Here is a 24,958-nt window from a genome sequence, read left to right as displayed (position 1 = left end):
CAGTGGAGAATTCACTAAAAGAATCAAAGAAAATAAATGGCACTCTTCCAATACAAAGCTCAGATGAGATTTTTGTCTTCCATGGATTTCAATGAGATTTGATTCTTCAGAAGAATTAATACAGTAAATTCAAAAAATGTATCACTTTCAGAACTAGCTTCTCCTCTCAGGCAACTCTAAAATTAACTGATTAGTTTGTTGAACTGTTCTCAAGCTTTCTTTGGGCTTGGAAGGGTTGGGAGAAGGAGCAAAATAATATCGAGTACTCAGAATACTGTGTGCCAAAAATAATTCCATTTTAAATAGGCCCTAACCTTGTTGAGTACCATTGATAATTATAGATTGTCAGTTGAAAGCAATCTTCTTGTCCATATCTCATCTTATATATGAGGAAACTGAGGCTCAGAGTGAGAAGTCAAGTGACTTGCCTAAGGTCACACTTATAGCAAAATCAGAATTTGAAGCCAGATTTAGCCATATATATAAAGTGTTATACAAAGTTCACCACCATGTCTTTATTTTTCTTGACTTTTCTGCATATACTTAAAATATTTTCATTTTATTCTTCTAATAAGACACTCTTTTCTGAAACCTCTAAACCTTCAAATAATTACAGTGCCTCCACTTTTGGAGAATATTAGGATATACTACTAGTTGGTTAAACAAGAATATGTAGGCACATTACTGTGTAAAGTAAAATTTGTAAGAACATGTAGGCATATTACTGTGTAAAGTAAAATTTGTAAGGTGTATTCACAATTTCATCATCTAGGGTTAAAATATAATGCAATAGCTGAATTTACCACCTAAAGTGATAACTTAGCATCTTCAGTACATTCACTTTTCATACACAAGAATTAAACAGATCAAATATGTCACTGTAAACCTGTAACTTAAACCAAAACAACTTGATAAGTACTCAACTTTGTAAAGAAGGTATAGGGTATAGCAGGGATAGAGTAAGGAGGAAAATGCCCCAAGTATCTGCTAGAGTCAAGAAATTTAGAGATTAGGAAAAAGACAAGTTCCCTCCCCCTAATATTCTTTTTGATACTCTTGTAGTTAATACCATAGGATCAGAGATCTAGAGCTGTCCACCTCAGAGGACATCTAGAGTCCAATCCTCTTTTTCACAGATGAAGAAACTGAGGTCCACAGAATTTAAGTGATTTGCCTAAGAACACAGATAACTAAGCATCACAAGCAGGATGTTAATCCAGATTCATTGAATTTAGTCAGTGCTCTTTCCCGAAAACTTTTAGTTAAAGGTAGCTTCTCTAGCAGATCTCAGACTTTATTAGCAGTTCTAGATCCTAAATAAAGCATTCTCCCCCCAAAATCAATGTCAAATTTTTTTGAGATGTATACTTATTGTGTATCTAACTTATATTTTAATGTATTTAACATCTACTGGTCATCCTGCCATCTGGGGGAGGGGGGGGTAAGAGGTGAAAAATTGGAACAAGAGGTTTGGCAATTGTTAATGCTGTAAAGTTACCCATGCATATAACCTGTAAATAAAAGGCTATTAAATAAAAATAAAAAAAAATTTTTTTTGAGAGAAAACAGCTCTACATCTTGCCATCCAAACTTCTAAATGTCCGTGCAAATTATCTATATTTCATTCACAAATCCATTAAACAGAATTATGTATAAAAGAAAAACTATTAAAACGAATTTAAAGGATGGGAGGAAACAAACGAGTGACTACAAATTTAATATTTAATCAGCTGTTATTAATCTCATTCCTTTGCTTTTTCCTAATGTAATTACACAACCAAGATAAAAAGGATGAGAACTTTGCCTCTCACTGTCCTATACTACACCAAACAAGTGACTCAAATAAGATATCTATCTTTCCCAAGCTTAAAAAAAAAAAAAAAACACAAAAAAAAAACTATTCCAACTTCGGTTTGATGTGAGCAACGAACATTTGTCTGGATAATTGTTGCATAACAAGCTATTAAAAACTCGGATTCAGTCTCCCTTTAACCTTACTTAATCTAGGCAGGCTAAGAGATCTGCAGAAACTGAAGGAAATCAGGCTTCAACGATTACTTCTAATATGGTCATGGGGTGAACACAAAGGCATATATTAAACGCAGTCGATTCACCCCACAAATGAAGAAACAGTAAAGTTCGCTTCCCCGCCGCCGCCGCCGCCCCCTCCCCGACCCGTTCAATAATTAACAAAAATGCAAGCTTATCATCTAGGCTTCGGGTAGGTTAGATGTTACCAATAACCAAAACTGCTCGCTCCCAGGGAGCAACTAGCAAGTCAGTTCCGCCAAGGCCATGTGCAACCGTCAGATATAATGTAAACAGCGGATTTCACTTCGGACCTAAATCACACGAAGTGGGAGGGGGGGGGTGTGTGGAGGGGGGGGTGGCGGGAGAAATGAAATAATCGTATCATTCCGCCCCCTTCTCCCTACCCGCTTCCCTCAAGACATCACAGAATTAGGAAGGGAGGAAGAGCAGGAGGGAGCGGGGGAAGAGGTGGGAGGGGATGCAAAGCTCAACCTCGAGGGTTCAGGTACGGGTCTATAAATACTCCAGTACGGGAATTACCCAAGGAGGCGGCGGGCGGGGAGCGAACGCGAGTGGAGAAAGCAGGGCGGACCAGGAGAGCCTGGAAATGCATTTTTTCACATGCACGCTCCCCCTCACCCCCCCGCCCCCCCTCCCCAAGGTAGGGGAGGACTTACTTGCCGATCACCTCGCACAGCTCATACACATCCTCAAACAGCACGTCGTCGTCGGCCATGGTCCAGAGGGGAAATCAAACAGAGAGGGTGAAGGGAGGGGGGGGGGGGGGTGTCCAAAAAAAGAGTCACCACCAAAAACAGTGTTTTTTTGCTTTTTTGCTGTTGTTGCTGTTGTTTTTTGCTTTGAAACACTACCCTCTGTGGGGCTCTTTTCTTCACCCTCTCGATCCAGGAAGGTTCGGTCCGACACGATATTAAATCCAGAACCTGCGGCGACGACGGCCAAGGAGGATTCTTGGTGAAATTGCAGCAAGATTCCTCCTCCCTCCTTCTCGTCCCCCGGCCAGGGGATCACCGGGAAGGATCCTCCCGTAAGGCGAGCGGCGGCAGAGCCCGGGCCGCGGGGCCGCCGCCTCCTTCCGGTCTCCCCGGACCGACCGCCGCGGCAGCCCCTCTTCTCGTCCGCCTCTGCCCAGCCGCACCTTTCCCTGCAGCGTTCGCGGGCGGCGGCGCCTCCCAGCCCGCCCGCCCGCCCCGCTCTCTCCACCGCCCGGCGGCGGCGGCGGCGGCTCCTTGGGCTAGCGGGGGGGCCGGGGAAGGACCATGAAGGACTCTCACGGCGGGCGGGGGGGGGGGGCGGCGGTCACGGTAGGAGGCGGGGGCAAAGACGCCGCTCCCCCCCCCTCGTTCTTCTCTTCCTCCTCCTTTTCCTCCTCCTCGCGCCGCCGCGCCCGGGGTGTGTGAGCGAGCGAGCGCGCGCCGTGGGCGAGGGGAGGGGGCCGACCCGAGGTGGGGTGTGGATGGGAAGGCGGCGGCCAGCGATCCCTCTCCTTCTTCAGTCCCGGATCCCGGTGAGGAGCTGCCGCCGCACGACTCCTCCTCCTCCTCCTCCTCCTCCTCCTCCGAGCTCCTCCGCGGCTCCTCGCGAATGACTCCCCCACATACACACACACGCACGCACACACATACACACTTCACCGCCTACTCGTATCCTTTCCTTCCCCCACAACCCCAGCCTCCCTCTCTCCTCTTTTCTTTCTCCTTCTCCCCCTCTCGGGCCGCTACAGCGGCACCAGCGGCCGCGGCTTCCAGAACCGCTGGCCCCGCCCCCTTTTTCCTCCCTACCCCCCACCTCTCCAGGAGGCGGCGGCGGGAGAGTAAAGGGGAAGGGGAGGGACGCGAGGCGCATGCGCGCGCCGGTGAAACGTCACGGCGAACGGAATGAGGGAGCACAAGGCGGAGATGGGATAGAAAGGGATGGGGAGAATGGGGGAGAAGCGGTGGAGAAGGGGGAAGGGCGCACTTGCCGGGAGGGGCGCTCCTGCAACGATGCCGGGGGCAGCGGGAGGGCGGGTCTGCAGGTACGCGTGCGAGTCGGGAGGAAGCCAGGCTTCCCTGCGAGAGGTGGCAGCGGAGCGGAGACTGTGTGTCTTGCTTGTGCGCCCCGTGAAGGTGGGAGAGCTTTCGGCTGCAGAAAAGCTCCGTCCCTTTTTCTCCTCCCTGGAGAACAGGACCACTAAGAGAAACGGGTCTTCCCGCTCCGTTCTTAGTGAATGGGAAAAGAAGAGGGGTGGGGGAGGTTGTAACTCGGGCTCTTCTGGGCCGGTTTCAGCACCATCCCGTCATTCTTTAGCTAAGCCAGGGGGGTGGGGAGGATGATGGAATTATTTGCAACCATATGGAGGACTACGCTAGAAGGCTAGTTCATAACTGTAGACAAAGGTATGAAACAAATTATATTCTGAGCCATTCGACTCCTTTCGGCCAATCCAATTTTGTTAGTAATTTAAAGGGGAGGAGGGGGAGTAGTTTAGATCTGTTCATCATTTCCATAGTTTTTGGGGCATGTTAGTGTAGTTTGGAGCTTTTATAGTTTTTCGAAAACACTGCATTTTCCTGCTGACTCAGTGTGCTGACCAAAACTAGCCATTCTCCACTGTGCCCTCAGATAAAAGCAGAAAAGTGTGGGAAATTTCTTTTCTCCCTCCCCCCATTTTCTGGTCCACCTTCTAGCCTTAAGAAGCTATCCCTACACGGATACCATGAACCAGGTCTAAAGGATTGCAGCAAGGTCCAGTTACTATCTGGAGTTGAAGATGTTGTTCTTGAGCTATTAGTATTAGGCAACCTGGAACTTCGGCTTCGCTGAACTCGTGCAGAACATACAAAACATCCTTCAAAGAGACCTCCGCAGAAACGCATCCCTTCCCCCGCTCCATTCAGCCTTTAAAGAAAAAATACTCAAGCAGTTCATAAGTCACAAGCACCAAAATGTATCTAGTAAAATTTTGTACTGTAATGCAGAAACAGCTACAGTATTCACTAAAGAGAAATACTAGTTGTTTTTTTTTTTTTTCCTTATGTTTGTGAGTGTACCTTCAAGAAGCAGAACTCTCCTTCCTCTTTTCTCCCCTAACCTCCTCCTGTTAGGAATACAGATCTTAAAAGTTCATCTTATTCATCTCAAAATAGGCAACTTGTATGAGAAAGTGCAACCTTCTCCTAAAGGAGCTATAGTTTTGATTCAATTCAAAGTCCAGTAATACCTGGTAAAACAACCAAAAGTAGCATAATGAATGATGTTCTATTTTATTGCAGTGATTTCCAAAGCAGGAAGATGTAGAATGACTCCAAGAACACCTCCCATTATTAGTTATAGACTTTTTTCCAACACGATTGATCCAATCCATTCAATTTGGAGGAGAAGGAGAATTTTCTGTTCTCCTTCCCCAACCCAGTTCTCACCTTTGAACTCCAAGAGACACCCTTGGAACCCACAAGATAACCAAGGGACCCTACAAAGCATTCAAGCAAAACCACTATACTCTGTCCCATTGAAGGAGTTGAATATGTGCTCTAGGCAAATGAAGACACCCTAATTTTCATTTTTCAGGAAATGAGTGGGAGCAGCAAAGTACAGTCAAGGGTAGGTTGTGTTTACCTTACCTTTCTCCAAATATCTCCCCTTCTTCCAAATGCCTGTTTTTGTGAATGATAACATCATCATTTCAGGCTACCAGGGTTTTAGCTACTCATTATCCCTGCCTACTCTCAACTAAAACTGCTCTTTTCAAAGTTATCTACAGTCTCCTCAAACAAACAAAAAAATCTTATGACTATCTTTATATAACTACATCTCAAAGACTCTGTCAGGCAGAATTAGAAGAAATGTAGTTCTGTGCAATTACCCATGACAAAGCTAAATACTTAAATTAATTGAAGTAAAACAAGGCTTACAACTTTTTATATTTAAAAAAATATTATGCAACATAAATACTAGTTTCTTTTCAAATATTTGTATACATACTTGAACCCTCAAGAAGATGAGCTCTCCCTCCTTTTTTCTCCCACAAATCCCGTATGTTAGGAATGCACCTCTTAAAGTTCATCTTAAGCATCTCAGAAGAGCCTAATTGTGTAAGTGCAGCTTTCGCCCTGTGTGCAACACAATTCCTTACTCAAAATGATTATTCAGAGATTTCTGAAAAACCAGAAAATTTATTAGATTCTCAGAAGAGAAGTGGGTATTCCTCTCAGTGGAGTCTTAGAGATAAGAGCCTTGATTTTACAAAAGCTAAGAGATGATTTAAATAGTCAAAAACCACAGGAACCAGTGACCCCCTCCCCTCATCTGGTTAATTTTCACTGTCCACCCAGATGGAAGTAGCAAAGATTTGCTAAATTCTAGTCAAGCCAAATATAGTTGACTTATTGCAGATGTGTTTGTAACAAGCTGACCACAGTAAATTTAGGCAATGTTTGCAAATGCTTGCTTGATCTGATATGAGCACTCTATTGTAATGTTTGAACAAAGAATTTCCTTTTTCCCAAACCCATCAGACCTTCATAAACTAAAACTTAGGTTATAGGTTTAGTCTACCTTAGTTAACTATTTTATGAGAAACCACATAATCCCCCCAAATAAGGAGATTATTTAGAGGTAAGTAATCGATTAAGCCAGAGAGGTTAAAGGTTTCTAAAGTAACTAAGACTTAATTTTACCTCAGGCTTTCTCAATCAACAAATACAGAGAGCTAGTTTGGAGACTTCTTGAATATCTCCAGGCCAATAAATTGTTAGTCAGGTTCTTCTGTAAACAGTTGAGTAAAGGTAAAGGGATTATCTCTTAGATGTTTTCTGCTAGAAGAGCAAGAGCCTTAATGATTAACAGATGCTTTGTGCTAAATTCTGAATTACTCAAAATTATTATTCTGAGAAGTCCTCAGTTTCCACTTTCACTCAGCCCCTTTCAACATTTTCCACCCCTTCCCCAACATTCACTCCAGTGTGTCAACCTCAAGCTTGGGCCCTTTAAATAGTGAACAAGGCACCCTACACAGAATCCAGGCAAAACTCCTATGCTCTGTCCCAATTCCATCATTGAAGGGCTACAGTCATATGCAATATACCCTTTTGTTGTACCTTCTTCACATGATTTGATATTGAATTCACAAGATTTTAACAGATATTCTTTAATTCTTGATCAAGAACCTATACTTATATTGAATTTTAAGTATACCATTGACTTTTTCCAAGCCTAGTCTTATTATAACCTGTATGGAATAGAGAGAAATAAGGTGCAGGACTTATAGGAATGTATGAATTCTTTTTCTGTATTTTATTTTCATTATTTCTGTGTTTCCCCTATGACTTGTATAATATGTGCTGGCTCATATTTACTTGAGCTTTGGCCAGCTGGAAACATATTTACTTAACCTAAGCTGATGACATTTATTGGTATTTGACATTTATCGATATGTAGTCTATTAGCTGGGCCACTATCTGCTTGATTAAGCCTGAAGGCCTGATTTTCTGTTTCCTGGAAATCAAGAGATTTCCCTAAAACCTTCCATTCCAATCTCTCCAAATAGCAACAACCAATTGGATGCACCCCCCCTCCTCCCCCAGTGCTCTCTTACTTGTAATGTAATTTCTTGTATAAAGCTATGTATCTTTGCTACTTCTTTAACTCTCCTTCTGAGAGCTTTCTCTTTCTTATCTGGCAATGGGATGGCTCATCCTCCGGAGATTTTTTTCAATAAACCTACAAACTATAGAAGAATCAAGAAGCAATCCCCCTAACCACAAGATTCCTCCAAAATGCTTAGCTTATTTTTCTAAGATTTAGGCTACTTCAAACCAATATTTTGTCTAGTGGTAGCCCTATTTTTCATTTTGAGCTATACTTACCTCTGTGTTTCACTAAGATTGACCCTGTTTCATTAAGTCTTGCCCTCTGTGTTTTTCTGAAATTCTAAGGTAGTCTCCCCATTTCTGTTATTAGTTCCCCCATATTTTTTCAAGATTTCTTCTTTTTTGTGCTTGTTTGAGTTTTGTTAATTTGTTAATTTTCTAGTTCAAATTGTAGGCTCAGTTCATTAATTCTTTTTTCTACTTTTTAAATATGTTTTCAGAGATGTAACTTTCCTCTGAAGACTGATTTAGCTACATCTTAAAAACTGTCAAATGGTCTCACTACTATTTAACTTTTACATAGTTATCTGTGATTTTCCCCTCTCTGGCATACTCATTACTCAGATCATTGTTACTTTGTTTCCATTTAGATTGTAATTTTTTATTGTGTTACATTAACAAAATATTTGTTAATATTTTATTTTTATTTTATTAATTTTGCCTCAATATTTATGATTTTTCAGTGCACTATAATATAATAATTTTATAGAAGCACTATTGATACTGAGAAACATATATATGCTTTAAAGTCCTGAATAGGAAGATTCCATAAAAGTAATCTTTTCAGTAGTCCATTCAAGTCTATGTTTTCCTTTTAAAAAATCTATTAGATGTATTCAGTTCTTAGAAAGGAAGATTGCAGCTTTATATAATTATTATTTTACTATAACTTTTTGCAGTTTAGCTAAAATTTCCTTTATGAGTTTGGATGCTATATCATTTGGTAAATATATCATTTAAATAATATCACTTACTAATGATATTTTTTCATCATCTATAATCTTCTATATGTAATCTTTCCTGATCCCCCTGACTGCTAGTGTTTTCCCTCTCAAACTACCACGTTACTACTTTTGTTTATTATGTTTATATTTATTTTATATGTACGAATCTAGAAACTTATTTCCCCCATTAGGAAACAGCCTCTTCAGAATAGGGATTTTTCTCATTGTTTATTTGTGTACACATAGTAGGAACTTTACAAATATTTTTCAATTAATTGATGTTGTTTGTTATCTTTCTTGACAATGGGATTATTTTTGTTTGCTTTTTTCTGAAATCAAAGTAGAAATTCTTGGGTTTTTTTAGGAAATGCCCCATCATAAGGAAGTAATGAAAGATGGTAAGTAAAGGTATAGAAGAGTCAGAATGCCGAAAAGTATAAACCTTGAGAATTGCTGAGGAACTTAGTGTTATTTCATTTTATAAAGAGAAAGAGAAAGACTTCCCAGATTCATTCACATTACCAATGTAGTTACTGAGAGACTTCTCTGAGCAATTCAATTCAACAAATAGTCATTAAGCATCTGTTTTATACAAGGTGATTGTTATTATTGTGCTGAGAACTAAAAACAGACAAAAACTGAAAGTCTCCACCTTTAAGGAGCTTACATTCTACTGGGAGCAGGAAAATTGGTTGGGGGGGAGGGAAGGCATTGCAAATATGCCAAGAAAAGTACATAAGCATACCTTGTTTTATTGTATTTCACTCTGTTGAATTTTACAGATATTGCAGGATTTTGTTTTTTGGTGCTGTTGGTGTGTGTGTGTGTGTGTGTGTGTGTGTGTGTGTGTGTTTTTCTCACAAGGCCACTCTGTATCAAGCAAATGTATCAGCACCATTTTTTCACAATAGCATGTGTTCACATTGTAAATCTCTTCACGTTTTGGGAATTCTCAAAATATTTCATACTTTTTCATTATTATTGCATCTGTTATGGTGATAAGTCATCATTCATTTTTAATGTTACTATTAAAAAAGTTTTGGGACTTGTGCAATGCCTAATATAAGATGGCCAACTTAATTGATAAATGTTATATATGTTTGGACTTCTCTATAAACAGCCTTTCCCCCTTCTCTCTCTTTTTCTTCAGGCTACCCTATTTCCTGAGACACAATAATTTTGAAGAATATTACATAAATTTAATTGATGAAGCAGTAGCAGGATTTCAGAGAATTGATTCCATTTTTGAAAATTCTACTGTGGGTAAAATGCTGTCATATGTTAGAGAGAAATCTTTCATGAAGGAAATCAGTAGATGAAGCAAACTCCATGTTGTATTTTTTAGAAATTACTGCAGCTACTCCAGCCTTCAGCAGCCACCTCCCCATCAGTCAGCAGTCATCAACATTGAAATAAGACCCTCTTTTAGAAAAGATTATAACTCAATTGAAGATTCAGATGATGGTTAGCATTTTTAGTAATAAAATATTTTGAAATTAAAGTATGTACATTGTGTTTTTTTTGGCATAATACTATGTCCCATTTAATAGACTACAATATAGTATAAATGTAACTTTTATATGCACAGAGAAACCAAAAAATTTATGTGATTTGCTTTATTGCAATATTTACTTTACTGTGGTGGTCTGAAATTGAGCCTTTAATATCTCCAAGGTATACCTATAATACAAGTAAATTCAGCAGGGTAGAGCACTAACAACTAGTAAAGGCTTCACACAGATGACACCAGAGGTTTCTGCAAGGATGAAGAAAGGGAGATATGATCAGACCTCTGCTTTAAGAAGACTATTTTAGCATGAAGGATACATTAGAAAAGGGAACAACTCTAAGACAATAGCTAATTAGAATTATTAGAGTAGACTAAGCAAGTGATACCAAGGGTCTGAACTGTGAATGGAAGAGAAAGGGATATATGCTGAAGACATTATACAGGTAGAATCAAGGAGAAGTGGCAAGGGACAGGTATGGGAAATGAGGAAAAAGGAAAATTCAAGATTGTGAACCTCAACATCTGGGAATAGAAAATAAGACTCAGCAGAAATGGCTAAATTTGGAGGAAAATCAGGTTTAGGAGGAGGAAAATATTACATTCTATTATGTGTTTATTATGTTTGAGAGATTTGTGTGATATCCAGGGAGTGTCCAAGAGTTGGTTAGCCACATGCAATTGGAGTTTAGAAACAAGATTAGGTTTGGATAAATAGGGAACATGAAATGTTAGAAATGAGAGGAATGTTAGAGCATAAAATAGAAGGGACTAGATGTTAAAACACAGTCTTTAAAATATCAAATGTAAAAGTTGAGAGGAACCTTAGGACATAGAACATGAATGTCAAAATAAGAGTTTTTGTTAGTCTCTCTGGAGACATCCTCTGGAGGATGCAAAGATGTAAACCATAGTTTCATGGTTTCTACTCTCTATGAACTAATAATTTAGTAAGAGGAACAAGATACTACATAACCACAAAATAAGTTGGCAAATGATATTAATTCTTATTATAGTGTTATAATAAGAGCTAGAATAGTCCAGAAGAAGGATAGGTCACTTCTACCTAGAGAAGAAAAGTGTAAAGGGCTGAAACTCTTGAGTCGATGCAGTGAGGTCAGACAATTGTGTATGCAGTGAGGTCAGACAATAAGTGTATGCTTGGAAAATGGCCCTTCCCACTATCCTGTGCTGGCTCGATAATTGATGTATACAGAGAATTATAGGAGGGACTAGGGGGTGGAGTAAGACTAGCCAGGGTCACTTTTTGGGCCAGAGACAGAGAAGGAAGATTGCGGAGATTCTGCTTCCATCCAATTCAATCCTACCTCTAACGACCAAGAATAAAGACCAAGGACTTTTGCTTATCCTGACTCCAGCTGATTCTAAGGCATCTAAGCGGTCATCACAGAAAAGGTTTAAAAAAGTAGGCCTTAAGCTAAGCTTTAAACAGTGGTTCGCAAATTTTTGTTTTTAGTATCTTTATCCTATTAAAAATAATTGAGGATCTCTCCAAAGAGTTTTTGTTTATCTGGATTATATTTATAGACATTTACCCTATTGGAAATAAAAATTATTTTTGAATTTGTAGACCCTTTAAAAGGGTTTCAGAGATCCCCAGGATTCTCTAGACCATACTTTGAGAATCACTGCCTTAAAGAATGGGTAGGATTTTGATGGGTGAAAAACATTTTAATTGGAAACAGCATAATGAGTAAAGAAACTGAAGTGAAAAGAATCAAGACTGGTTCTAGGGACAGAGAATACTCCATTTTAGTTAGAGTTGAGTATTTATGAAGAAAAATGATTAAAAATAAAGTATAAAAATAAATTGTGAAATAAACCAAACTTTCAGAGTGAAGCTGGCTATTGTCAGTCATTCATTAATGAAATGAGAAATTATCTTAAACTGAAGGATCATAAGATACTTTAGATTATTGGAAAAGACTATTGAATTTTCTTAAAAGTATAAAAAGTATACTTCCCAAGGTTGAATTTGATTATACATTATCTACAAGAAACACTCTGGAAATATGAAGATTCATATAAAGTTAAGATGAGGGACTTGAGTAGAATTTATTATGCTTCACATGAAACATAGTAAGAGAAGACAATAGTTAAAAAAAGCAGTGATAATCATAATTTCACACAAGACAATACTAAAAGTAGATATGGTTAAAAGAGAAAAATAGGGAAATCATATTATGTTTAAGAGTATCACAGACAGTTAAATAGTCAAAATGCTTAAAATATGTACACTGAAAGACACAAAATCTTAAAGAAACTTAAAGAAAAAGTTAATCAAAGAACAGAGAGAGAGATAGCAAAATATCATAATAAGGACCCTCAAATGTATACCATTCAGATCTGAATACATGTAGCAATGAAATAAACAGGAAAGTTAAGGACCTAAGGAGAACTTTAGAAAATGTTTATATGATAAATCTTTAGAGATTATATACTGGGAATAGAAAGGATTATAAGCCAAAAACGGGTTAACAAAATATAATACCTATTTCTTTAAGAACAACATTAAAGCATTAAAAACTTAGAAATAAATAGACCTTTCCTTAATATAGCAAATATCTAAAAATCAAGATACACCATCACATGTAATAGAAAAACTCTAGAGGCATTTCCAGCACAATCAGGGGTAAAGCAAAGATGTCTATTATCACTGGTTCAATTTGATGTGGGTTAATTATCATCACTATACATTTGATTCTCAGATCTATTTATCTAACCCTGCAAGAAAATGGGATTCTGCTGAGAGGGAGTACCAAGGCCACCTCAACCCCTGATGCACAATAAGTTTTCTGCCACATTGTAGAAATGCCCTTGGTGAGCAAGGAGCATTGATTTGTGATCATGGGAACTGTGTAAGCTGAGGGTCACAGCCAGTGGTTACGTGAACAGGAATGCCTGAACAGAGCCTCTCACCTGTGAGCAAGCTGCTGAATTGCTGGATCAGCTCTCCTCCCATTGGCAGATACCATGTATATGCAATACCCATGAGCTGCTTCTCTCAATGGTGATTGGGATTGCCTACTGTCCACATGCTGATCACGTTTGCAAAAATGTATATCAACAAGGGTGCATGGCATAATAAACTGGAGCTCTTTCCCCACTCTATGAGTCTCCCACTCCATTTATCTCACCTCTGAGATCAAAGGGCTCATATGTCATGAACTCTTAAAACATGAGCTACAACAACTGGCTCCCGTGAACAAAGATGGACAGGAATCTAGATGGGTGCCAGAGTGATGGCTTTCTGGCCAAGCACTGCTATGTGGTCAAGACAACCTCTATGAGTACTCCAAAGGGAGAGCCCACTGAACTGCACTGTTTCCAGACCAGGCAGAGTGTGGTGGAGAGCGGTTAAATAACTTAATGGTGCAGAAAATAGGCACCCTACTCCCTTCAGACAGGGAAGCATATGTCAGTATTGTATATAAATGTATAAAAGAACAAAGGTGCACAGTTCAATTAGGAGATATTAGGAAATTCCTGGACATTGCTTACAAAGTTTCTCCATGATTACCTGAGAAGAACTGTTATAATTGTGATAGATGGATTGTTTTTGGTCAATAGCTCACCACCTTTGATAAACAATGCCCAGGAAAAATACAAAATAATATTATTAAATAAAGTCTGAAATCAGAACCAGAAAAAGAGGTTGGAAAATTTACAGTTGGAGCACAGACAGGCCCATCTCTTAGCAGTAGATGTACCTTTCCTGAGCTTGAGCAGTATGATAATGAATGGCCTCCCCACCTCCACCACCTTCAACCCTACTTTATTTTTGTGTCTTATCCAGACATACAGCCTTTCAAAAGTACTCCTAATGTAAAAAATGAAATAAGAACTGAGAAAAAACAGAATCAGAAATATAAAACAAAGACCACAGTAACATTTAGCTGACAAAAAGCAAAAGATAATCAGTTATATTCTTTATCTTCATTTCAAAAAATTTTGTAGCTGGCTTGAAATCAAGGAAAAGACGCAGAGGGGTAGGAAGAATTATACCCTGTTATAGAGGAGGATAACCCTTTTAACCCAGGGCAGAGAAGACGCAGACATAAACCACTTCTCTTTTAAAGTTTGAACCCAACTTAAGGATTCAGTGCATAAATATGGGCCCATAGCACCTTTTTATATGTTACAACTTGAAACAATGTCATGGGAAATTTTGTACCCTGATGATTGGAAAACACTAGCACGGGCAGTATTGACTCCAGGCCAGGCAGTGTTCTGGATGACAGAAATTTTAAAACAGACTCGGTTGACTGCCATTCAGATAGCTCTAGAAACAAATATGACATTATATTTTGAGCAACTTAGCAGCACTGGGGCCCTGGAACCAACCTGGGGAATGACAGCTCAAGTAGGGACAGATATAAATCAGGAATGGAGGAATAGGTGTAATATTCTCTCTAAAATGTAATATTCTCTGTTGAGGTTTTCTTGGGATCTCTGGGAGCAGCCTTTGTTTTAGTTCAGTAATCATCACATGAGTACAGCCAGGGGTTAAAGTCCAAATCCTTAATTGTCTCCTTCAAAGTCTTATCTCCTTCACTTGGGGCTAGTTTTCTAGAGGCCTTCTGGATCCTGGTTTCAGTGGAGAAGTGAAGAAGGGGAGTCTGCCACCACTTCTCTGTCTTCTCTAGTTCTGATTCTGGCTGAGCTTGTCCAAGCTTGTATGGTCTCTTTTCAAAGGTGTGAATCTTGTAGAACTATATTAAGTACTAAGTACATGTACTGAACTAGAGAACTGTTAAGTACCCTGCTAAACAATCATTGTCTCTATCAATTCCACTGACTTAGCATCTTGTAAGAATTCTTTGTTTCAGGTTCAGAGTTCTGGCCCATAACAATAGGTATGGGACAATCACAGTAATAAAACTCAGGAGCAACCCCTCATGCTGTTTGTGAAGTACCCATTCAACAGTATCAAATAGGAAAACAATTAAAAATCCTTGTTATAAATTCTCCACCAACCTGGTGTAAAGGGGCTGAAACTCTTAAAAAGTGTGCTTGAATCTGACAACCAAGCACGTAAGGCTAATTATCTATTCAACAATGACTCTATTAGGATATGTTTGGAAAAATAGCCCTTCTCACCATCAGTGCTTACTCAATGTTTGGTGTATACAGATAATCGTAGGAAGGATTAGAGAGTGGGGTGAAACAAGCCAGACTTCACTTTTAGGCAGGACCAGAAGAGAAATTGGTGGTGAGCCTCCTGGCAGTTTGTCTGTGTCCTTTGCTTCTCCCCCTAAAGACCAAGGACTTTTACTTATCCTGACTCTGGCTGTTTCTGAGGTCTCCAGGGAGCTAGCCTGGACTTTACTCCTTGGTTTCATTAACTATCCTAGTCATACAAATATATGAGGAAGTGCCTGTATCTGTAACTGTGATTAACGTTGACAATATTGAAACTTATCTTAACAAGGGACAATGTATATAGCTCAAGGAATAGTCATTTCATCTGAACTTACAGTTAAAACAGAAGATAATAATTGTGAATTAGCCCCACAGATGGATCCAAATTTTGAGGCCGTTGTAAATATATTTTACAAAGGCTATTATACTCACTCCACCAATACCAACTCTTACTTTGAATAACCAACAGTTTGAAGGATTAATAGACACTGGAATTGACAGGACTGTGGTGGCTGCTTCTCAATGGCCCCCTTGGCAGGGATAGGAGTCAGTAAGGAGGTTTTGATGTCCACTGAACCGATAAATTGGCAAAAAGATGGAAAGAAGGAACCATTTTTCCTTTAATAATAGATGGCTTACATATTAACTTGGGTTACCGACACATCAATATGGGTAGAACAATGGACCCTGTCCAAGGAGAAAACATCCGCTCTACATCAATTAATACAAGAACAATTAGAATTAAGACATATTGAGGAAACAAATAGCCCATGGAACTCCCCTGTATTTGTTATAAAGAAAAAATCTGGTAAATGGAGAATGTTAACAGATTTGAGACAAGTAAACTCAATCTTGAAAGACAAGGATTCTTTACAGGTAGGTTTGCTATCCTCAAACATGATCCCCAGGAAATGGCCCTTATGGATAATAGATATTAAGGATAGCTTTTACTCTGTCCCTTTTCATTCTGAGGACAGGAATAAATTTGCTTTCTCAGTACCAACATATAATTTTCAAAGACCTATAGGGCTGGGGATTAACCCCAGAGGTAATAGACCAAATTATATATGGCAAATGATGTTACACATATGGGAAAAACATATATTCATGTTACAGTTGACACTTATTCAGGCTTTGTATCTGCATCCTCTCAACGAGGGGAAGCTGCTTCACATGTAATAAATCACCTATTTCATTGTTTTGCCTCTATGGGTATCCCACACACCATTAAGACTAATAATGGACCTTCATATACCTCAAAAATATTAAAACAGTTCTTACAGGAATTCTCTATACATCATATTTTTGGGATTCCTTACAACCCTACAGGACAGGCCATTGTAGAAAGGACTAATCAGATCTTAAGAGATTTATCAAAAAACAAAAGCAGGGAGATGGAGATAGGATCACTCAGAAAGATATAGATAAAGCAGTGTATACAATAAATTACTTAAAATTTGATTCAAGTGATTTAAGTCCAGCTATTAAATACTTTCTGACGAATATAGAGAATCACTCAGAGAGAATTCCCCATCTTCCTTAAGAAGGCCCCCCTAAGAACGAGACCATGATAATGAAAAAGGGACAAGAAGGATGGGAGGGACACTATAGGGTTCTAATGTGGGAGCCAGGATATGCTTGTATCTCCACAGGAGAAAACCTTCAGCAATAGATTCCCACCAGACATCTCAAAATTGTCCATAGAACTGACGAGGAAAAGAAGGAAGAAGAGGTGACCATCCAACAGGAGAAGAAGAAGTGCCCTCAAGACCATTAGCAAGAAGCTTTCTGTATATATATGGGTTTGTGTTACACACAGCAGGATCGGCAACAGTGGCCAAAAGATGGGCTAGATCCACCATAGTCTAAGGTTGTCTCATGGCGGGGATGGGGTATCATGTGACACACATGCTGGGCATACAGGGGATGATCTGTCAAAGTGACACCCTCATCTGTGAGGGAGGGTTGCAGCGGTGTGTCTACATAATGGATCATCAGGTTAGCCCCTCACAAGCCTCCATGGGACACATTCTTGTCACTCAAGAACCGGGCCAGCAGTTTGACACATGGGAAAACATCTTGGGCCCTGGTTCTTGGACAAATGGCATGAGAATTGAATAACAGTTTTATACTAAAACTGTCTGGGAGGGAAATAAGCATTTATGGAGGGAGACTGTAACTGTTACCAAAGAAACATTAAACATTTACAATTTTAGTTGTTGGAATTGTATACTGAAATTGAAAATCAGACTGTATTTGTGATCATTAGAGTTCATGTATCAATGCTTCCTGTCAAAAGTGAGAAACAGATCTTAATTCCATTAGAAAAAAGAGAAGTATCATTGAAAATAGGAGCACAAGTAAAGTTATTGAAACTTCAGGCTCAATTACAATGTGAATTCAGATACAACTGCTGAAAAAATCGAACATTGGTTTGATAATACCTCTTTCTTCGTAGTTAAAATTAGAATCACGGATTGCCCTGTGTGTTGTTATGTTATTACTGCTTTGTTGTTGCCCTGTAATATTAGGATGCTTTTATAGATCTTTATCTACCATCTTTTCAGAGGTTGCAGCTCAAGAAAGACTTTTTATCTAAAAGATAAAAAGGAGGAATTGCAAGAATATGGGATTCTGCTGAGAGGAAGTACCAAGGCCACCTCAACCCTTGATGCACAATAAGTTTTCTGTCACATTGCAGAAATGCCCTTGTTGAGCAAGGAGCATTGATTTGTCATTGTGGGAACAAGTATAAGCTGAGGGTCACAGCCAGTGGCTACGTGAGCCTCTTGCCTGTGAGTGAGCTACTGAATTGCTGGATTGGCTCTCCTCTCATTGGCTAATATTATTCATACGCCATGCCCATGAGCTGCTTCTCTCAGTGGTGATTGGGGATTGCCTACTATCCACATGCTGATCACGCTTGCAAAAATGTATATCAACAAGACTATACAGCATAATAAACTGGAGTTCTTTTCCCACCCTATGAATCTCCCGCCCCATTCATCTCACCTCTGAGATCAAAAGGCTCATATGTTATGAGCTCTTAAAAGCCAGTCGATACATAACTCTATTTTTTCTCCTGAGCCCTAGTCCCACAAACCAATTGCCTGTTGTACATATCAAACTAATTCCCCTGGGCAACAAACTCAATAGCTACAAAAGAAAATACATAATCCTTAAGGACTAGGACTGTTTTTGCCTTTCTTTATATCCTTAGCCTTTAGCACAATGACTGGTACATAGTAATCATTAAAATCTTTATTGATCACTTGATATAATTCTAGAAGTCCTTGCTATAGCAATTAGACAAGAAAAATAAATTAAGGGAATAAATATAGGCCAAAAAGTAAAATTAATTGTTTTTTTGCAGGTGATATGTTGTTCTATTTAAAGAAAGTTAGAGATTCAAATAAAATTAATTGAAACAAATAATAATGTAAACAAACTAGCAGAAAAAATAACCAACACAAATCATCAGTCTTTCTACAAGTTAACAGTACCTAGCAGGAAGAGAGAGAACATTTGATTCTATTGAAAATAACTTTAGAAAATGTAAAATACTTGTAATTTTATCTATAAACACAAGACATATGCAGAAATTATATGAATCCAAGTACAAGGTACCTTTTACAGGAATAAAGACTAGCCAAAATTGGAAAGATATTAATTGATCATGATTGCTATGTACCAATATAATAAAAAAGACAAAATTACCTAAATCAATTTACTTACTTTTTCAGTGTCATGCAATCAGGCTACTAAAAGGTTCTTATGACTCTGGGGAGAAATGATATTCATCTAAAGGAACAAAAGATCCATGAATTTCAAAGAAAGCAATGAACAAAAGTTAGAACGGAAGGGGCTTAGCAGTACCACTATTTCTACATAATTTCTTATTTGTAACATTTCAGCCTTCTCATGATCACCATGGATCTGTCCATTAATCTCTGGGGGGATGCTCAACTTTTGATCTTCAGAAATTGCACTGTTTCATGGCTTATCACTGTTGTTGTTATTATTCATCCTTTATTTTTGAAGAGGACCAATGACTTCAGGAGGATGATATCTTAACTCTCAGGTAAATTGGATTTAAGTGAGACAAAGTTGCACAAAGTTATCAATCTTACTCTCTCTTCCAGAGTCATTGAAGTCCAGTGATAGGACAAAAGTCAGGACAATTGGCAATGGCCTAGGATGCAGGGAATGACCTTGTTACCTTTGATGTCTAATAATCAAACTCTATAGTCCTTGCTTCATCTATTTTCATGACGTCATCTTCATGACTGTTGGAAGAAATTGTGGTCATCTGTCCATCTGCCACATGCTTGGGATAGACAACCCCTAATTCACCCATGAGTTTGAGGCTGGTTGGTTACCCCAACATGGTTTAACCCACCAGCTTAGACAATTTACCAAGGTTGGACCACTGTTCATGCTACAGTTTTTTGGAACCCCAAGTAAGAATTGGGTGCTATGGACACCAGAAGTGTATGAGTAGTTCAAATTCAAATTTGGCCTTTGATACTTATTAGTTCTGTGACCCTAGGCAAGGCTTACAACTGTACATCTCTGGAAGACTGCTGGTTTTGAAAAGAAGATGTCTGTGTTTTGGGGGTGAAAGTAGAATCATTTGAAGAAGTTTACAATTTTTTAGAGGCAAATCTGGCCTTTTTTCTTTTGAATTTTGGGCCCACCTCATCATATGCACAAGATATATACAGTGATGAATAAACTCTATAGGTTGTCCATTCATTAGTGTATCACTGAATGGACAATAGACATTTAATCTATTTGCTTTTCCTTGTGTTGATAATCCAAACTCTTGAACTCTTTTGAGGGATCATGGATCTCATTAGGGTCTGAACAGTGTTCCAAGATTTGACACAATCACCATGATCTTAACTACAAATAGAAGGATCTAAATTACTTCATTATGAATAGAGAATTCAAATTCTTCTTCCACCTTGGATTCTTCACTGGATCTCCGTGATAATGTCAGATACCTTTTGCCTTTTCTATTCTCTGTATCTTTCAGTTAGTTGTATACCAGTTAAGTTATGGTCCTATATAGAATATTGTTTCTGATATCTTGTCTCATCAAGGAAGGTCTCAATATGTATATAGATTATTCTTATAGCAATGTTCTAATAAGCAGAGCAAACATATGCGTCAAGGATTATTGATGCCTTTTTGGAGATTTGTTTTGTAGATAGTTTAAGATTTTCCCCCTACATGTTTGGTATTTTCTATATCTTTAGATATCTTGGGAATATACTCTCCAACACCATTTAGATTTTTCCTGTGTATACTTGATTTAGTCCATTTTTTAAAGCCATTTTTGTTTTTACTTCAGTGTTATTTCCACAACCTATAAAAGCATATCTGGGATTTTATTGGTAAAAACCAAATGTAATAGCTCCAGTGTTCTTGATGGTGGCAATGACTTGACACAAGTTTTGTAAATCTTATTTATTTTTTGTTTTTCTCTATTTAGTTTCATTCTTAAATACATTAGGGATACTTTTATTGAATTAGATCTTTTCCAAGCTTACTTTAATCTTGTTTTTCCTTTAATCCATTATTATTATTTTATTGGCAATATTGCTTATAATCTTCCCCCATCCTTTTCTATATGACTTTACAAAAATATATATAATATAAATGAATTTTGCCTTTGTTAGATATATTTTTCCCTCCTAGCAAGCTAGTCATATGCCTAAGGTGCTTTTAGGTTCTTTCAGTTTCCTTGCTAAATAAATTTATTTATATTACTTAAATTTTTGTACAAAATTGCTATAATCTGTCTTTATGTCCTTTCCTTCCTTCATTTTCCATTATTGATAGGAATTAAAGTTGCAATGAAAGGGCACTGAAAACTTTGTGGTGGGTATGACCAGACAAAAACATACTAACAAGAAAATTCATGGGATTAGAAATATAAAGGTTATCAGCAGAAGATCATATGACTAGAAAATGATGTGGGCTTGTCATATAACAAGGTCAAGGGATCACTAGTAGGCAGTCTTTGGTATCCATGTAATGTCAAGAGATCTAGAAGAAGTTCTCCTTACCTATACCCTGTTGAGTGAACCCCTTGTGGATGTTCTTTAAGACAAGGACAAGATATATACAAGATGAGAAGGTATGGATGTATGTGTATTTTATCTTTACCACTGGATACAAAACCTACACTGATAAAACTATACATCTATGAAAGTATTTCCCTTCATTAAAAGCAGCATCATTATTAAAATGAAAAGAAATTAATTTAATCAACTTTATTAGTCCAGTTATTTTCATTGCCAAAAGGGTTTCTCAAGAATAATGCTCTTGGGTAAGGAAGATTATTATGACTGCTTTTGACAATAGTGATTCAATCTTGAATTTGTGATAAATATGTGTACTCCAAATAAAACCGTATTAAGTATATTAAGTATCTGGGTCTTACTTTACATAACCAATTGATTGTGATGCAAATGTTTCGTTACTTTGAGCAAATGAGTACTGTTCAGGATGGCCAAATCTGTTTATCATGGATCATCCTATAACATCAATATATCAATTTACTGATAAATTTTGGCTACTAATTACATTATTAAAATTGTGATTGTCAAATTCCTCTTAAAAGTGGGCCATACAACCTAAGTAGTCATCCCCAAACATGATAAAATTGATAAGTGCTTGTGTAGAGACGAAATCTTAACCAAAACGAAGGGGCACCAGGAAAGTCCACATTGATAATGACTTGTTATTTGACACAAAATCATATTGTTGAGCCTCCAGTTTTCTGAAGGCGAGGTCTAACTGACTGAAACTTCAGTTAGAACAGTTAAAGTCTAGTTCCCAGATAGCCTTCACTACTCATATTACCAGTTCTGCCTGAATGGATTCTGCTACTGTCATACTTTACCCTTATGTCTCCAATGTACCATCATCTTTTGGTCTTGAGGATGGTATGACTATTCAGGGAGTTAGTCTGGATATTTCCTATTGTTCATCTTATGGAATGTAGAAATTTCTCCTCTATGATGTATGAATTAGAATAGTGACTATTCTCCTGTCTATTAAGTGGGTAATGACATAAATTGAATAAAGTAACCAAGTTATATTGACTAAAGAATAAACAAATTGATTAATCAAATTCCTGGAGTTTGTTGTCTTTCTTTGAATAATATATCCTTAGCTTTAGTGGATTTTTTTATATAATGCCTTATGTACTGGTTAAGTTAATAAAAGAACCCTAGTAAATCTCAGTGGAGATAGAGGTATAATTTAGTTGCACAATTCAGTGTCACGACTAGGTCTGTTCTTGAACCTGTGGCAGGATAGAATTCCTGCATTTCTCAAGCCTAACCTCTCAGTCACAACTTAACACTCAAAACAGTACTGTTTAGCTTTTAGGAGGCCTATACTAAATTTCATATTTTATACTTCTGTGTGCCTCTTGCATAATTGTAGGAGAGCATACTCTTTCTCTGTCCATCCAAAAGGGAAGAAAGTGAAGTTAGCCTAGCTTCTTGGAAGGGAACGAATTTTTTTTTCCCTATATGCCCTAAACTTTTGGCATTTTGAAGCTCTCAAATTGACTCAATGTAGCCTCTGCCCCTGAGAAGAAAATCAAGGAAATTAAATGTTAATGTTTTTTGACCTGTTTCATATCTTACATGATGCTATAGTATAAATATAGTTATTGTGGCTTTAACAGCCAGATACAATAAATGAAATGTTTTTGTTTTCTTCCCTTAATGAGTATCTATGACAAACTGAATGTCATAAGACTGAGTTTCCAGGCAAAGGAAGAGTAGTCAGTTATAGTTCTACTAAGGGTTTGAGATGATATTCGTCATAGTTAAAATATTTTAAATAAGTGCATATATCTTTATGTTAGAATTACTTTTTTTTAATAAGATGATATATGGTAATATAAACATGTATTTAAATACAGAAAAAATAAGAATAATTGCTATTAGGAAAGGAGATTTCTTAAATTCTGTAATAAAATGGAATGGTGTGCTTGAGTTAATTATCTAATGAGAAAGAGCCTGCAATTTCATTAACTAAAATAAATTATAATAACATATTCTCTAATAACTTGGGAAGATAAAATTAAATATGTTTCTACATGCATGTACATTTTTTATGCACATACATGTATACACATATGTGCCTGAGGCAGTAAGTCAAGTGACTGAGGTGGTCTTCATGTAAGTCAAGTCATCACATTCCAGACTCTGTAACAACCTTGCTCTACGTGAAGGCTAGAGGCATTCAATCAAGCACATCTCTGTTTCTTCACTCTCTACTATCTTACTTTGTTTGTCATTCCTTTTACTTTTGTCATGTAGCTATCTTTATTCTATCTTAGAAATTGTTTCAACAGTAAGATAGAAAACAGACAAATAATTATGAATGGCCACGTCATAATATGGCTAAATCATAATATCTTTAAAAATTGCCTTCTGAAAATACATGCTAATAATGATTATAATTATAACTAATATTTATTTAGTACTTGTGTTTCAGATATTATGCTAAGCATTTTACAATTATTATCTCATTTAATCCTCACAACAACCTAGGAAGATAGGTGATATTATTATCCCCATATTACAGATGAGGAAACTGGATCAAATAGAATTAGGTGACTTTTCCAGGGTCACATATATATAGTAAGTGTCTGAGGCTCAATTTAAACTCAGGTGTTCCTGATTCCAGTCTAGTATTCTATACACTGGGCCACTTAGATGACCCAATTATGAAAATTTAGAAAATTTCATTTAGGAAAAATCATTATAGCAAATTTCTCTGAAAGGGATCTAATACGCAAATATGTTAGGAATTGATACAAATATATAACAAGATCCACTCTCCAATGGAAAAGTGATCAAAATATATAAATAAGCAGTTTTCAAATGAAGAAATACAAGTCAACCACTATATGAAAATATACTCTAATTTTTGAAAAAGAATAAGGAAAATTTTGGAGCATGAGTATTTCACTCACTTGCAGGTATTTGCTAAGAGATAATCATTTGGATAATATAGTTTTACTCTTATTTTATTTATTTTAATTTATTTATTATATTTATTTTAACAAAATAATTAAGTTTTACTCCTTAAAACATAGAACCAAAGTGAACCCTCCTATAACTACATACTATGATGGGTAGTGGACATACACATAGTACACTAGCAGAGAGGCACATATTAGGGAACACACATGGCCCTGGGCAACCCAAACCTCTAGTACTCCAGGATTCCACCGAAAAAAATATTCTTTTTGTGCCTCAGATGGATTCATGCTGCTTGCCTGGAGCTAGCTTTCTTCTTCCCCTCACTCACAGAAATCACCCTGCTCAGAGCTATTCCCTGTTTCAACTACTGCCTAGAAACTGTCTTGCTTTTTGAAAGTTTACCAGGAATATGGCTCATTCTTGTCTAGCTGCCATTTTATTACAACAAGTTTGACTTAAGAGCTTATTCATCCTCTGTAAAAGTGTAAAAATATTTAGAATTTAGTAATAATAGTATTAGATACTTCATGTCTATTACCAGACTGGGCTGGAGGAAAAACAATTGAACAAGGTTCTATTGGTGAAATCACCCTCTCAAATTCTCAAACCACCTTTGCTACTTATTCATTTTATGTTCACTCTCTG

At 37.6% G+C, this 24,958-nt stretch overlaps 1 protein-coding gene across 13 annotated transcripts in view; it reads right to left on the bottom strand.

The window, feature by feature from the left end:
• Window positions 1–3,707, bottom strand: part of CASK (calcium/calmodulin dependent serine protein kinase) — a 392,591-nt gene extending 388,884 nt beyond the window's left edge. For 5 of the 13 annotated variants that reach the window (XM_031959388.1, XM_031959394.1, XM_031959399.1 and 2 more), the window contains exon 1: window positions 2,709–3,706. In XM_031959388.1, coding sequence (XP_031815248.1) covers window positions 2,709–2,767 — 59 coding nt within the window. In that variant the 5' untranslated portion in view covers window positions 2,768–3,706. Of the gene's footprint in view, window positions 1–2,708 lie in introns of all 13 variants that reach the window. The other 8 variants (XM_031959395.1, XM_031959390.1, XM_031959391.1 and 5 more) reach the window with 3 other exon arrangements.
• Window positions 3,708–24,958: the final 21,251 nt, after the last annotated feature.

Source organism: Sarcophilus harrisii, chromosome 3 (assembly GCF_902635505.1).
Source record: "Sarcophilus harrisii chromosome 3, mSarHar1.11, whole genome shotgun sequence".
Classification (NCBI taxonomy): Eukaryota; Metazoa; Chordata; class Mammalia; order Dasyuromorphia; family Dasyuridae; genus Sarcophilus; species Sarcophilus harrisii.
The sequence above is the reverse complement of the archived record's forward strand: the minus strand, read 5'-3'. Positions and strand labels throughout refer to the sequence as shown.